The sequence below is a fragment of the Bos grunniens genome, chromosome 25 (genome assembly GCF_055505025.1).
Source record: "Bos grunniens cultivar Pamir isolate PY7600 chromosome 25, Bosgru_T2T1.0, whole genome shotgun sequence".
NCBI lineage: Eukaryota > Metazoa > Chordata > Mammalia > Artiodactyla > Bovidae > Bos > Bos grunniens.
The window spans coordinates 1,549,152-1,564,639 of NC_141189.1; the positions used below are offsets into that span (position 1 = coordinate 1,549,152).

At 64.0% G+C, this 15,488-nt stretch overlaps 1 protein-coding gene across 3 annotated transcripts in view; it reads right to left on the minus strand.

Moving 5' to 3' along the window:
- The window catches only part of MAD1L1 (mitotic arrest deficient 1 like 1), a 286,697-nt gene that overhangs the window by 39,629 nt on the left and 231,580 nt on the right, over positions 1–15,488 (minus strand). For all 3 annotated transcript variants that reach the window (XM_086376992.1, XM_086376989.1, XM_086376994.1), the window contains one exon: positions 1,214–7,695. Coding sequence is in view for 2 of the 3 variants with exons in the window: in XM_086376989.1 (XP_086233115.1) it covers positions 7,537–7,695 (159 nt within the window). In the remaining variant the exon portion in view is untranslated. The remainder of the gene's footprint in view (positions 1–1,213; positions 7,696–15,488) is intronic.

Sequence of the window (15,488 nt, forward strand, 5' to 3'; positions counted from 1 at the left end):
GCCGGGCCTTTGAGGAGGACTCTAAGGTGGGCGGGCTTTCTGAGGCCAGAAACCTGGGGGTGTTTGCTTTGCTTTATAGCACAAAACCCCACTCCGTGAACTCGAACTCCCAGCTCAGAACCGTCCTCCCCTAGAACCCTGGGTTTGGTCTGCTGCCTCCTGGCATCGGGTTTCCCCCCATGGGGCCCACCTTCTGGCCTAGATGCTCCAGGAAACTGCACGTTCCTCCTGGGAGCCGGCCGTGTCCCCATGGCGGACAGGACATCCCCTCCCGCCCAGGGTCTCCCCTAGGGAGCCCTCACCCGCCCCCTCGGAGCCTCGCTGCCTGTTCCGGTCTCCCCTCCCGCCTCCAGCAGCGTCCCTGACCTGCTCCTGCCTTTCCACGTCTGAAAGCCCGACCTCTCCCACCCCTTCTACAGCCCTTCCTGTTCCCCTTGAGCAGCAGGCTGCCTGAGACTGGAGTCCTGAAGCTAGAAGAGGGCTCCCGGGGGCCCTCGGGGGGCTGAGCCCCAGCGCCGCCCACGGAGGAGCCTGTCCTGTCCCGGCTCCGCCCTTCGCGGGTGGCCAGGGACCAACTCACTAATCTTAGCAATCTATTAAGCATCTTTCTCTAAATATTTAAACACTCGTGCAATTAATGAATCCCCATTAAAAAATTAACCAAGGAAACTTGCCAGATATTTAGGTATTGATTATGAACTTTAATCAAACGCGTCTAAATGTTTAATGAAAACCAGACGCTAAATATACAGATCTGCTTAGGCTGCTTCGTGCGCCTTCCTAACTAGGTAAGCCCTACCGCGGTGGGCTGAACGGCCCCAAATGCAGACGTCCTCACCCACACAGGCCTTCGGGGGGTGGCGGAGGTGAACCAGCTCCCGCGGGTGGGGGGCCTTCTGAGAAGTTGGGGCACACGAGCCGGGCAGGTCTCAACCAGCCCCGCCGGCACCAGGTCTGGGGGAACCGGCGCCTGTTTGAGCCGCGCTGTCTGCGGGGTGTTGTTATGGCACAAGGGCTTCAGAGAGGGGGGCTCGGGGGCCCGAGAGGCCGGCAGGCAAACACGCCCGGGCAGGAAGGAGGGAGCCCGCGGTGCGCCCACGCGGCTCCGGCCCGCCCGCAGCCCTGCCCTGCGGTCACTCGCGCCCGTCTGAGTCCTTCGCGCGCCCCTGAAGCGGGTCGCGGGCATGACTGGGCCCCCGTCACCCGGGACTACCTGCTGCCTCTCCGCACGTCGTCGTCTGCGGGCTGGACTCTGGCTCCTGTCTGGCGTCATCCGTCCTGAGGGGCGCGGGCACGTGGCTGCGGCGGAAGCGCGTGGCCTTGCGGCGAGGAGGCCAAGGGGCGCGCGCACTGACGACCCACGCAGCACGCCACGCACGCCACGCACATCGCGCACGCACACCACATGCACGCACACGCACACCGTTCGTACAGACATGTACACCATGCAGGCACACGCACCCGCACACTGCGCATGCGTACGTTCCCCGTGCGCACGCACGCCCGCGGGAGCGGGCCAGAAGACAGCTGTCAGCCTTGCGCAGGGACTGCCTGTGGGTGATGGGTAGTAAGTGACTTTCACTTTCTTCCCAGACTTTCCCACATTCTCCAAATATTTGACAATGACTGGTTGTGAATGTTACAAGGAAAAGAAAACACTCAGATGTGTTTGTTTTTAAGTAAAACCTACCAGCTGCGTCTTCGGGGTGGCTGCTGTGAAGGCCGTGGGCCGGACCCATGCGCGGACCTCTGGTCTCGGGACACGTGGCGCCAGGAAGTGGCTCAGCAGCGGGTCTTGGGCCACCTGCCCGGCCAGGCTGGGCCCCTCTGGCCCCCCCGGGCCCTCCCATCCTCGGGCCAGCTTGGAAGGGGTTAAGATGCTCCACCAATGCAAATTAGGTTTAATTAATCCTTTTCATCAGTTGCAAATATACCTTCTGACCCTATTAAAAACATGAATATGCAAATGCAGACCTTTTTTAATTCTCATTTTCAAGGACTTGGTGTTGGGGTTTGATTAAGTGAATTCCGTTAACAGCCTGTAAACCTGGTGGAAAAGTAAATTTCCATTTTAAGTTTGAAACAAAAAAGCCACGAAGGCTGCTGGTAATTGAGCTAATTATAGTGTCACACTACAGGCCACACGTGGAGCCCACGCGGGAGGGGCCCCGGGGGCGGCTTTCAGGGGCCCACAGCTGGTTCTGCTGTCCGGCCATTTTCCCCACGTGGAGACTGAGGCTCAGGTAGGGGCGGAACCTGGAGTCCAGGCCAGGGAGTGTGCGCTGCCTGGGCCTGGCTCATGCGAAGCGGGGGCGCCCCAGAGGGGAGCCCTGAAGGAGCCTGGACCCAGGTGTGCACTGCGGTCGTGCGGGGGCCGAGCCCCACGGCTCTGCCCACGTCTCCAGGAGCTCCAGGTTCCCTGCTGGGACAGCCACTTCTCTCATCAATCGGACACCATGGCTCCCTGGCAGTACCGCCGGATGCCCGGGACCCTCGCCATCCGGGCGCTGTCCGCGGTGCTGGAGAGCCGTGGCAGGGCGGCATACTGGTGGCCTTTGCGCATGCGCCACTGAGACCACGGCTGGTTGGAACCCAGGTGGGCTGCAGGGGTAAAACACGAGCTGGGTTTCCAAGACTCAGTGCCAAGAGATGGTCAAGTGACTCTCACTAATTTATATGTATATAATTTAGAGAACTCGTATTTTAAAGTTGATATAACTGACATATTGGTTTCAACAACAGGATGATTCAATGTTTGTATATACTGCAAAACTAATTTTCATATTGACTCCATGTTGAAATAAAATTTTGGCTATATTAGGTTAAATACATTCATCAACATTTCACCTGCTTTTTAAATGTGGTTACTAAGAATTTCAAGTCACATACGTGTGTGGCTTGCATGTTATTTCTGTCGTCAGGGCGGCTCTACAAGGTCTGGAGAAGGCACTGACGTGGATGGAAACATGTATACATGTAATATGCATACACTGCAAGTGAAACACGCAAAAGGAAATGTCAGGTGGCATTATTAAGTGCCACAGGAAGGATACAGAGGCTCTGGCACGAATCGGCTCAGGGCCCCCCGCCACCCCCCCTAACAACGAACCACAGTCTGGCTGGCTTCAGCATCAGGCGGTTTTCTCATAGTCCTGGAGGCTGGGCGTCTGAGATCCAGCTGTGGTGCAGGGCTCATTCCTCCAGAAGCCTCTGTCCTCAGCCTGCAGACGGCCGACTTCTCCTCCCGTCCTCGCATGGTCGTCCCCGGTGGCTCTGTGTCCCCTCCTCTCCTCTTACAAGGACACCAGTCCTACGGGATTAGGGCCCAGCCTAAACCCTGGTTTTAACTCAGTCACCTCTTGAAAGGCTCAGTCTCCAAACAAGTCATACTGTGAGGTACAGAGGTAGGAACTCAACAGATGAATCTGGGGGACAGCTCCGTCCACAAGGGCGGACGAGGTGGTGAGATTCCGGGAAGAAACCCCCGCTGGGAGGATGCCGGGGAAGACCAGGGCTGGCGTGTCTGAGGCTTGCCATGGGGTCCAGTTCTCAGATATATTAACCAGTTGGGAAAAACCCCAAACCTTCTGCTCACTCTGGAAAATCTGGGGCCATGAACAGGGTGGGGACTGGAACCACAAGAAGGACTCGGGCAAGACTTGTTAATTTGGACCTGGAAACTCGTTCTTGTTTGTTTTGCCATCTGCTTGTTTTTAGATGACCACCATGGCTCAGAAGTACGGAAGTTCTGAGAGAGGCTGTCGATTTCACTCTAAAATGAGAATCTGGTGTTTCTCTAGGTTATTGCTTTCAATAAAACTCCTTAAGTGTTTTGGAAATAACAGCAACAAAAATCCAGTGAAATACATCAGTAGATGCTTTTATGGAAAATTTCCAAGACAATTGTTAAGTGAGAAAAAAAAATTCAAGCTGAAGCACAACCCAGTTATTCTAAAAGCACAGAGAAGCCCAGTGAGACTGAACGCCGCCCTGTGTGTGAGGTGTGTGCGGCCACCGCAGGTGGACGAGCTGCGGGCTTTCTTACACTTGACCTTTCTGCTGCCGAGGGCGTTTCTTTACGCACTGGAAGTGCGTCAGCGGCGAGCAGCTGAAGACACGGAGAATGAGAAGAAAACCAGAACCACAAGCGGACAGGCCACAGGGCGCTGGCCCCCGTGCTGTGTGGCTTTGGGTGAGGCCCTGCCCCTCTCTGGGCCCGAAGCAGGAATTTAAGCAGCTTGGTAAAGCCAGTGGTCCTCACTGTGCACGCACATGCAGGTACACACGTGACAGCCCTCCATGCACACAGAGCACACGTGACGGTCACACGCACACACGTCCACTCACGCAGCCTTGCATGTGGGCCCGTGCACACACCGCTGCCCGTCCTGCTCTGGACCTGAGTCGCCCCTCTGAGGCTGCCTGGGGATAGATGCCTGGCCATTCATTTGGCCCTGGCGTCCTGGTGACTCTGAACCGAGAGAGAAGCAGGCCACGTTTGACCCAGAAGCAGGGGTCATGAGGGCAGCTGACCCTGCCAGGAGGGCCAGGCCTGAAGGACATGCATGTGGCCCGAGGTGGGTTCAGGCCCTTTCCGAACCTCCGCCTCCTCCTTTGATGAGATCCAGCCTGCAGGATCATCGTGGATGGGAGTCAGCTCACAGGCGGGACGGAGCTTTGCACACTGGGATGTTCCCATCGGGGCGGGGAGGGGAGAGCCTACGAGACTGGAACGGGGTCGCGTCACACGCTGACTCTGACCCAGCGGGCCCCGGCGTTTCCAACCAACCCCCGGGTGACGCGCTGGCTGTGGTCCACACCGGGGTCACACTCATCTCAAGCTTGAACCAGGCGCACACAGAGGGACAGGGACCACACTGCCCGCTGGCGAGCTGAGCTGGCAGCCCTGCTGCCCAGTCCCGGGGGTCCCCAGGGGCCCGGCAGGGGGCGCCCTCCTCCCTGGGAGCCCGGGGGACGCTGGAAGGAGCCTGGTGCACACCAAACCCCATTCTGTCCTGGCAATTATGGCTTATCGCTGTCGCACTAATCCCTTAAAATTAGTCATTAGCGGCTTAACGTCTTGGCATCAGTGCCCACTAACGAGCTGGTGGCAGAGGGGGTCTGCCAGAACCAGACCCTTCTGGGGTCCGGCTCCCCATGCGAGTGAGCTCGGAACCCTCGGCCGGCAGTGGTGCAGGGAGCGGGCAAGCTTGGTGGCCGGTGACCCAGTCGGCTGGGAGGATACCAGAGGCCTCTGTGCCCCGTCCTGCTCAGACGCATGCCTGGGGGTGGGTCAGCTCCTTCTGCCTTTTGGGGGACAGAAATCTCATAACTGAGCATAAGCGCTGTGAACCTGGGGCTGGCCCCAAGCCGGGGATCTTCTCACTGTGGACAAAGCTGGGGAGCCCAGGGCAGTGGGGAGCCCGGGGCGGTGGGGAGCCCGGGGCAGCGGGGAGCCCAGGGCCGGGTGCTCACGTGAGGCTGGACTCGGGGGAGGCTTAGCTGCTGGGCACGCCCTGTCCTGCGGAGATGCGGCCGGTCCTGGCTCCACCGGGAGACGTTCTCCCTGGGGGCCGACTCGCGGGAGGTGATGGCAGGAGTGGATGGGCAGTGCCGGGCGACCCAGCGCACGAGGCGCAGGCTGGGGCTGAGCAGGCCCCTGGCCCCTGGGGCTCAGCACAAATGTGACCGCAGCCTCCCAGCCTGACTCACATGCTCCCAACCCTCCAGCGCCTTTTCTGCTGAGACTGCAGGAGCTTAGTTCTGGCTGTGTGACGGAGACCACCACCCTAGGGAGTGCCCACCTGGCCTGCACACCCCGTGTGGCCCGCGGTGACCCCCGGGCACAGGCCAAGTGCCTCAGCCCTGGCCGGCGTTACAGGACTGTCTGGCCAGCATGACCCTCTTCCTGCCCCTGCCCCGCAGACCCCAGAACCTGCCCCGCGGGGGAGCCGGCCCTAGTGAGCGCCCTCTGTAGGCGGGGACGTGCTGGTGTACACGGGGCCTCACAGGGCACTTTAGGGGCTAATGATTGTGCATCAGGTTCTGACTTGAGCATTTTATTACCATTGGCAGCATCTGGTCTCAGCGATTCACCCGGGAGGGAGGTCAGGCCCAGGCCTCAGCCTCTTCCATGCCTGGGCTCAGCCCAGCTCTCTAGGAGGCTCTCCATGGGGTGAGGGGGCTCAGGACGGGGCAGTCAGAGCTTGGTCCCCAGACCCCAGCCTGCGGGACCTTGCCCCCTGTGAAGCGGCAGGAAGTCAGCATCGAGGGTTTGGGGCTCCTGAGGGGAGGCAGGAGGGGGCCCACAGGCCTCGGAACCCCAGCCCAGCTGCCTGAGGAGGGTCGCATAGCCAAGGGGGACACCGGGCGCTGCGCTGATGCGTCTGGGGCCCCAGGGAGCCGGGGGTGTGGGGAGCGGAAACCCCGCAGATGTCTGCCAGCCTTGTTATGCAGGGGCCCCACCCCTCGATGGCTCAGCAGTGCTGCTTCTGTCCCAGAGCTGCGACCACAGTCAGGCACAAAGCTGCACTCTCCACCCCCGAGAGCTGGCGCTGGGGTGCTCGGCTGTGCGTGAGGCACCCGGAGCATCTGACGGGAGGGGAGCGGCACGCCCCAGCTGGACCAGAGTCCAGTTCGGAGCAGCCGGGGCCCTGGGAAGCCAGTCCACGCGCCAGGCTGCGGCCTTCTCATCTGAGAAGAGAGAACAGTAACTCCCAGGCTCAGTGTGGCCGGATGAGCTGGGGGCTCCGGGTTCCAGCAGGAGGGCCTGGGCCGACCTCACGGTGACCCTGGGCCGGGCCGGGCTGCGTCTGTCCGAGGCACACAGTCAAGGTCTGAGCTCCAGAGCCGACAGTGACGGGCTGGAGCGCAGAGCAGGGTTGGGGCGGCCCCAGCTCCGCCGGCCGTGCCCGCCTCCCTGGTGGTGACCTGAGAACCCGCTGTGGGCAGTGCCTGAGGTGAGTCTGTGGTCACGGGCTGGCCCACAGGGCAGAGGGCCCCAGCCCTGGGGCTCAGATGCACACACAGTGAGGGGCTGGGGTGCTGAGGGGACCTTTATTTCATGAGAGCTGGGACTTCGCAGGCACCCAGGCTCACCTGCCTGGTCCCAGCCAGGCCGGGCTGGAGCAGGCTGTGGCGAGAGGGCACCGTGGGGAGCTGGCCACAGAATCCCCCTCCACCTGCACTGCAGGACGGGGGATGAGGAGGTGGGCAAGGAGGTGGGCCTGCCCTGCAGAGCGGGCATGGGCTCAGGGCGGGGACCACCCTGAGCTGCTTAACCCCCCGACCCGGCCAGAGGTGCACTCCTGGGCCCTGAGCTTGGGTGAGGTGCCTGGCGGGGTGCAGGGTGATGCTCAGGAGTCCCCACCAGGCCAGGAGGCTCGACGCCCCGTCGGGGCAGAGGCTGGGCCAGGCCTGGGGGGCCGGGCAGGGGTGGGTGGGGCCTGACGGCTGGCGGGGGCTGGGACCCCAAGGAACAGACAGCGGGGCTCCTGCCGGCCGCCCGTTCCCCACTCCGAGGCCGGGGGCTGGGGTCTAGGCCACCGTCTGGCGGCTGAAGAGGTCGAGGGTCAGGGCGCTGAGGAAGGCAGGGATGCTGTCCTGCCGCAGCAGATGCAGCTCGATGAGCCCTGGCACCGTCCGCGAGAACGCCGTCTCCAGCAGCTGCATCTTGGTGCCCGAGGGGCCTGTGGCCTGCGGGGGACACGGAGATGCATCAGCAGGTGCGGGTCCTGGCAGACAACCCCCCCACTGCAAGACCCCAGGTCCAGACGCAGACAGGCCGCCTGGCCGTCGCCCACGTCCAGGCATGGCCCCACGGGCGAGGCTGAGCCTCAGGCCTCACGGGCAGGGTCTCACCCCTTCTCTAGGGTCCAGAAGCAGATAGGCATCTGGATTCCAGCTCTCCAGCTCCCCCAGGTCAGCCCACCTGGCACCCCTGCCCTCAGCCCCCACCCTCGTGAGGACACTCGGAGCCGGGCGTGAGGGCCCCGTCTGGCCACACGCAGTCTGAGGCAGGTCTCACTCACGGGCTGTGCCCAGTGAGGAGGGGATGGCCGAGAGGCCGCAGAGCAGGGCCTCCCTCACCCACCGCCCTCGGGCCGGCTGCACGGCAAGGGCAGGGTCTCTGCGAGGAAGCCTCTGGAGCCCACCCACCCACCCGTCCAGGCTCAGATCCCGTCCTTTCTGGCTGTGAGGCTTCTGGCAGAAGTGGAGGGGCTCCCAGCTGAGGGTGTGCTGGGGGCCACCCCTCCTGGAGGGCTTCCTGCAGGCGGCAGGTGGGGGCCAGGCGTCCTGGAGAACCCAAGGGGTTGATTCCTTCCACGCTTCTTTATCTAAACGTCAGCTCAAGTTGCGGAAGTACCAGGAAAGAAGACGGGCCCCCTCTAAATGCTGGATGCCACAGGGCAGGGCCCCCAGACTAGCCGGTCAGCCCCTCACACGTGAGCTCAGAGACATCTCGGGGCTAGCTGGGGTCACTAGGCAGGTCTGAGCAGGGCCAACCCGGGTGCTCAGCTACTGGGGGTGGACGGAGGCCCAAAGGTGCCCGAACACTCGGGCAGGGCTCACGTGACCGCTCCCTCCCACAGGCAGCGCCCAGGGGCAGGCGGAGGCTGCCTGCTGGGGTCTGGGAGAGCTGGGGGCGCAGGCGTGGGCAGAGGCCGTCAAGGGTCAGACAGGGTCCTGTGGCCTGCAGCCCTGTTCCTCGAGGCAGGGCTGCTGGTGGGGCAGCTCGGGGGGGCGGGAGGGCAGGGGGGTGGTGGCCACCGAGGGTGGGCCCCCTTCCCCAGCGGAGCGGCCACCTGCCCAGCCTGCCCACCTGACCCAGTCAGCTCCACCCCTGCCCATAGCACGCTGGCCGCCACTCCGTTTGGAGAATCCAGGGCTGGGATACCCTGGTGACACGCAACCCTCTGGAGAGCCCTCCTTCCCAGGCAGCTCCTTCTGACCCCAAACCCGCCTGCCAGCTGAACCCCAGCTCTGCCTTGGTCTGTGGGCGCCCGCCCCACCAGTCCCGTAACAGCCACCAGAAAGCTGCCTGGGGCCCACGCACACTCCTCCCAGCCACGGAGACCCTGCAACATGCCCCAACCCAGGCCAGGCGTCTGTTACAGGACCACGTGTGGCACGCAACAGGACCACGTGTGGCACGCACCGCGACTCTTTCCAACCAACGAAAAAAAGACAAGTGACCCAATGAGAAAGTAACAGAACCAGCCGAACAGACGTTCCCTCAGAACACAGACCGACGGCCACAACGCTGTCTGTCTTCAGGGAAATGCAAGTGAAGCCCGTGTGAGACCTGCCCCAGGCCTGTGGGGACCGTCTAACCCCAGGCCATGAGGACCGTGCTGGTGCGGATACTGTGCTGACTGCCTGGTGGTTCCTCAGGAGGGCACCCTGTGACCTGCGACGCCACTCCTGGGCACGTGCCCAAGAGAAAAGAGAGCACGTCCACACGGGAGCTGGCTCAGGAGCGTCCACGGCAGCAGCATTCAGCATGACCGCAAGACACAGATGACCACCGATGGCAAACGGGCCTGCACTGCGGCCACGGACGGGCCCGGTCCAGACGCGGGAGGGGCAAGAGGCATGCACACAGCGCCACCACGGCGGCTCCGCGGGCAGTGGTCTGCACGTCTGCAGGCAGTGCTCTGTGGGCAGCGCTCTGCAGGAGCCACTGGCAGCTCATGTGGGCAGCGCTCTGTGAGAGCCACGGCGGCTCACGCAGGCAGCGCTCTGTGGGCAGCACTCTGCGAGAGCCACGGGCAGCTCACATGGGCAGCGCTCTGTGGGAGCCACAGGCAGCTCACGTGGGAAGCGCTCTGCGGGAGCCACGGCGGCTCACGTGGGCAGTGCTCTGTGGGCAGCACTCTGCGGGAGCCACGGGCAGCTTACATGAGCAGCGCTCTGCGGGAGCCACAGGCAGCTCACGTGGGAAGCGCTCTGCGGGAGCCACGGCGGCTCACGTGGGCAGTGCTCTGTGGGCAGCACTCTGCGGGAGCCACGGGCAGCTTACATGGGCAGCGCTCTGTGGAAGCCACAGGCAGCTCACGTGGGAAGCGCTATGCGGGAGCCACAGCGGCTCATGCGGGCAGCGCTCTGTGGGAGCCACAGGCGGCTCACGTGGGCAGTGCTCTGTGGGAACCACAGGTGGCTCATGCGGGCAGCGCTCTGTGGGCAGTGCTCTGCGGGAGCCACAGGCAGCTCACGTGGGAAGCGCTATGCGGGAGCCACAGCGGCTCATGCGGGCAGCGCTCTGTGGGAGCCACAGGCGGCTCACGTGGGCAGTGCTCTGTGGGAACCACAGGTGGCTCATGCGGGCAGCGCTCTGTGGGCAGTGCTCTGCGGGAGCCACAGGCAGCTCACGTGGGAAGCGCTCTGCGGGAGCCACGGCGGCTCATGCGGGCAGTGCTCTGTGGGAGCCATGGGCAGTTCACGTGGGCAGTGCTCTGTGGGAGCCACGGGTGGCTCATGCGGGCAGCGCTCTGTGGGCAGTGCTCTGCGGGAGCCACGGGTGGCTCACATGGGCAGCGCTCTGCAGGAGCCACGGGCGGCTCATGAGGGGAGCGCTCTGTGGGCAGCGCTCTGTGGGAGCCACGGGCAGCTCACGTGGGCAGCGCTCTGCGGGAGCCACGGGCGGCTCACGAGGGGAGTGCTCTGTGGGAGCCACGGGTGGCTCATGCGGGCAGTGCTCTGTGGGCAGTGCTCTGCGGGAGCCACAGGCAGCTCACGTGGGAAGCGCTCTGCGGGAGCCACGGCGGCTCACGCGGGCAGTGCTGTGTGGGCAGCGATCTGTGGGAGCCACGGGCAGCTTACATGGGCAGCGCTCTGTGGGAGCCACGGGCAGCTCACGTGGGAAGCGCTCTGCGGGAGCCACGGCGGCTCATGCGGGCAGTGCTCTGTGGGAGCCATGGGCAGCTCACGTGGGCAGTGCTCTGTGGGAGCCACGGGTGGCTCATGCGGGTAGCGCTCTGTGGGCAGTGCTCTGCGGGAGCCACGGGTGGCTCACATGGGCAGCGCTCTGCAGGAGCCACGGGCGGCTCATGAGGGGAGCGCTCTGTGGGCAGCGCTCTGCGGGAGCCACGGGCGGCTCACGAGGGGAGTGCTCTGTGGGAGCCACGGGTGGCTCACGTGGGCAGCGCTCTGCGGGAGCCACAGGCGGCTCACGAGGGGAGTGCTCTGTGGGAGCCACGGGCGGCTCACGAGGGGAGCGCTCTGTGGGCAGTGCTCTGCAGGAGCCATGGGCGGCTCACACAGGCAGTGCTCTGTGGGAGCCACGGGTGGCTCATGTGGGCAGCACTCTGCGGGAGCCACGGGCGGCTCACGTGGGCAGTGCTCTGTGGGAGCCATGGGTGGCTCACGAGGGGAGCGCTCTGTGGGCAGCGCTCTGCGGGAGCCACGGGCGGCTCACGAGGGGAGAGCTCTACAGGAGCCGCCGCAGCGAGACGTGCAGAGCAATAGACTGGCCCGGGCAGCGCCCAGCTCCTCCCAAGACGCCCCACCCTCCCTGGGGTCCCAGGGCCCCCGGATGGCCCATGTGGGCCTGCACCGCCCCACTGAGGGGCAGCCCGCGCCCCCGTGAGCGCCTGCTCATGTGTGCAGCTCAGGTCCTCTCAGAGTGTCTGTCGCCGACGCGGACAGGGCTCCCTCTAAACACTGGGCACCACAGGACAGGGCCCCCCCAAACTAGCTCTCATCCCCCGCAGAGGCCGTGCCCGCTGCCCTCCCCCCCCAGCCCCCGAGCGCCGACTCGGCCGCGGGCACCTCCTCCCGCCACGCGGCCCCGCCGGGCGGCTGGCCCTGTTCTGCTGCCCACTTAGCCCTGTCAGAGCTCAACACAGACTGTTTTTACACAAAAATACGAGAAACCACTCTGACCTTTACCAAGAAAATCCTTTCATTTCTGCCTTCTGCTCTTGATTCTGAGTCTCCCCTAAATGTCAGAGGGGCTGGTTCTCCTGTAGCTGTGGGCCCAGCGCAGGCTGGGGGTGGGCAGAGGCCGGAAGGGCAGCTGCATCTGCCTGGCCAGGGGTGGGGGCAGATCCCACCGTCCCTCCTCCCAGCCTGGGCCCCCGTCTCCCTGCCCCCGGGGTGGCCCTTCCGCTCTGACTGAACCAGGGCTCCTCTGGGCGCCTTCCCAGGCCCCGGTGGGCTGTGGGCTCCTGACTGCCCTTCACGTGCAGACGTGTCTCGTGGTGTCTACGGCGGGGCCATGTGGGGCCACTCGCCCAAACACCAGGCGCTCCCTCTGTGCCCAGGGACATCGGGACACCAGTGTGCCCTCAGGGCCCGGGGACCTCTGGACAGGTCAGCTGGTCCAGGGGTGGCCCACCCCAGGCCCAGCCCGCTGCGCGCCCTCCGAGGGGACAGCTGCCACGGACACTGTTCTCTGCCGGGGTCAGGCTTCCAGATGCTCCTGTCTGCAGAACAGAACCAGGGCTCCTCCAGCCAGGACCTCGCTCACTCCAGGTGCTCTCATGCGCTCCCAGGCTGCACCGCCAGGGCCCTGCCCCAGGGTCCCCCCGCCTCCACGCCCGCACAGCACTCCCACCGACAGAGAGGAAGAGGCTGTGAGAAAGGGCGGCAGAGCAGGGACGCCGGCTGGCCACTCACAGGGCCAGGGTGGAAGGTGGCTCATCACGGTCTCCTGCTTTCTCCAGGGTTTTTACTGTGACCGTAGATTATATTTGTGATCAGAAAAAACAATACCTGAATTATATCCACGAGAGCTGAACAGCTCAGAGAACAGGCACACACACACACACAGACACACCCACACCCCACTCCTGCTGCAGACACGTGCTGACGTCCGTGCCAGCAGCCCCCAGGCCCGGGCCAGGCAGGACCGGCAGTGGGGACAGGGCATCTGGGGCCAGGCCTTGCAGGACAGCCTGCCCTGGGACCCTGTCACCACCGGTCGGCCTCCGGGGCTGCTGTGAGCACGGCCGGGGGCTAGCGGGGGCGACGTCTGGCTGCTTCCCCCAGATCTGAGCCGCCCTCCACCGTGCGGGGGGCGCCTCCGGGGATGCCCGCCTGCCCACTAGCACTCTGCGGGGAGAGACGTGCACACAGCCCCGGGCTCCCCAAGAACCTGGGTGTGTGGAGCGTGCCCCCCCCATCCACGTCCGCTGCTCTCCCCTCGCCTTGGAGCCCAGGCCCGAGGCCCACGTGGACCCTCCAGCCTTCCGAGGGCCTGCGGGCGCCGCCCCGCCGCCCCCGAGGCCCGGCGCCCTCCCTTGTCAGCAGGAGATGTTGCCAACCCTGCGAGGCCGCCGGGCGTGGCTGCCTGGACCAGGGCACCTGGGGGCTGGCCTCGTGTCTGGGTCCCGGAGGCCCCTGGGAGCCCCAGGCAGACGCTGCTGTGCGTGAAGAGAGAGGCCGCGGAGGCAAGTGGGTCAGGACAGCTTGGCCAGGAGCTGAGCGCACTGTCCCGGCACCAAGTTCCAGGGAACGAACGGAAGCTGGCGAGGAAGCATGTCCAGCACGCGGAAAATAGCTCACCCAATTATCCCCACTTAATTGTACTGAAAAGCATCTAAATACTGCGTGTTCTAATTATACCAGCGTTATTGGAATTCACCGTCCCCGGCAAGGGGTGACCTTTCCCAAGAGCGATTGTTGGGGGGGCAAGGCCAGGCACCCCAACAGTTGCAGACTGATCTCAAACCCACAATTATTATTATTATTCTATTTATACAGCTCTCCATCTCTCAGATGCTCCGTTTTAGATCCACACGCAGCTGTTCCTGCAGCCTCACGAGGGGGAGGGTGCGCACGGGGCGGCAAGGCCCCGGGAGGTCACATCCAGGAGCCCCGCCCGGCACAGGCAGGCGCCCAGGCCACCTCCTGGTCCCAGCGGCAGAGGCCCGTGGTCGGGGGCAGAGGCGGGTAAGGGGGGCAGGCGGGCACAGGCGAGTCGGGCGGGCACCGCAGGGCTGACTGCGTCCTTCCCCTGCTCTCAACGGGCAGAGAGGACCCTGCAGGCTGGGCCCCCCTGGCCTGGGCCCCAGTTCTGGGAGAGCCCGGGTCCCTCCGTCTCCTCCGTCAAGTGGGCTGGACCACCTGCCCCTCCTGCCCTCATCCGAGAGGCCTGCCCCTCCTTGCCTCCCCGTTCAGACAGCCTGGGAGTGGCTGAGGAGCCCATGGGGCCGTCTGAGGGGCAGGATGCTTGGGGGATGGCTCCGATGGGGAGGTGGGAGCTGGGGTCCACGCGGGCCGCTCTGCTAGGCGCTGCGTGACAGCGGGCTCCTCGCTTCACTGCTCTGAGCTGGACTTCCCTGTTTTAGGGGAGGGTTGCAGGTGGGCTCAGATGCTAACACCCGTCCAAACACTCGGCTCTGGGAGACAGAGGGAGACTATTTGCCAGCCTGAAACAACCAGAAAAACAGGACACAGAAACGCAAGGACGCTTGTACATCTCGGGAGGCGAGGGGGCGAGGGGGTGAGGGGGCAGCCCTGGGAGACGGGAAGGGAGCCCGGGACAGCCCTGTCCTCCCGAGACGCTTTCTGGGCATAGAGGGACACTCTGAGTGGAGGGTCAGCTGAGAGCTGGAGAGACCAGGCGGCCAGAGGGTGCAGGGCAGCGCGCCTGAGACGGGAGCCACGGTTGGAAGCAGGACCGAGCAGACTGTCCCTGAGCACCTCGCAGGGGGCCGATCACAGAAGCTCACACCGCCAGGTCCCGCCCGCCCCCCGGCCATGCCAGGAAAGCGTCACAGGGCACAGGGCGGTCTCCCCTCAGGACGAGCAGTACCCTTGACCACCCGCTGCTCTGGTCCCGCTCAGAAGGCTTTTTCTGCTGCTCCACTTGGCACGCAGGATCTCAGGTTCCCTGACCAGGAACTGAACCCACATGCCCTGCGGTGGAAGCATGGAATCTTAGCCACTGGATCGCCAGGGACATCCCTGGCTCACACATCTTAAACCAAGACCTGAAGGACTCGTTTCCAAGTAAGTAACATTGCTTCTGAGCACAGCCTGGGCGGGAGCAGTCACAGGAAGACAGAAACACCCAGCCCCACCAGGGGGAAATTCACCACCCATCAGAGATGACAGGCTGTGCAAAACCCAGAAGAATGTGATTCACAGTGAAGAGAAAAAGCAGTCAATGGAAGCTCATCCAGAACTGACACTGGTGCTGGAGTCAGCAGATGACGCGAAAGCAGCTGTCGCGACCTGAGTCCACGTGTTCAGGAAGTCGGTGGCGTAAAAGGAACAGACTGAGCTTCTGCAGGTGAGCCCACAGCGCTCGGACGAGCGTCCTGGGGGGTGGTGAGCCCACAGCGCTCGGACGAGCGTCCCGGGGGGTGGTGAGCCCACAGCGCTCGGACGAGCGTCCCGGGGGGTTAATGGCAGACCGGATGTTGTGGGAAAAAGTCTGGTGAACTTGCAAACGCAGCAACAGGAGTACGTGCGTGAGCAGGCCACGGTGCCGGAGGACGCACAACGCACGACCGTGGCCACACACGACCGCGGCCCGGAGA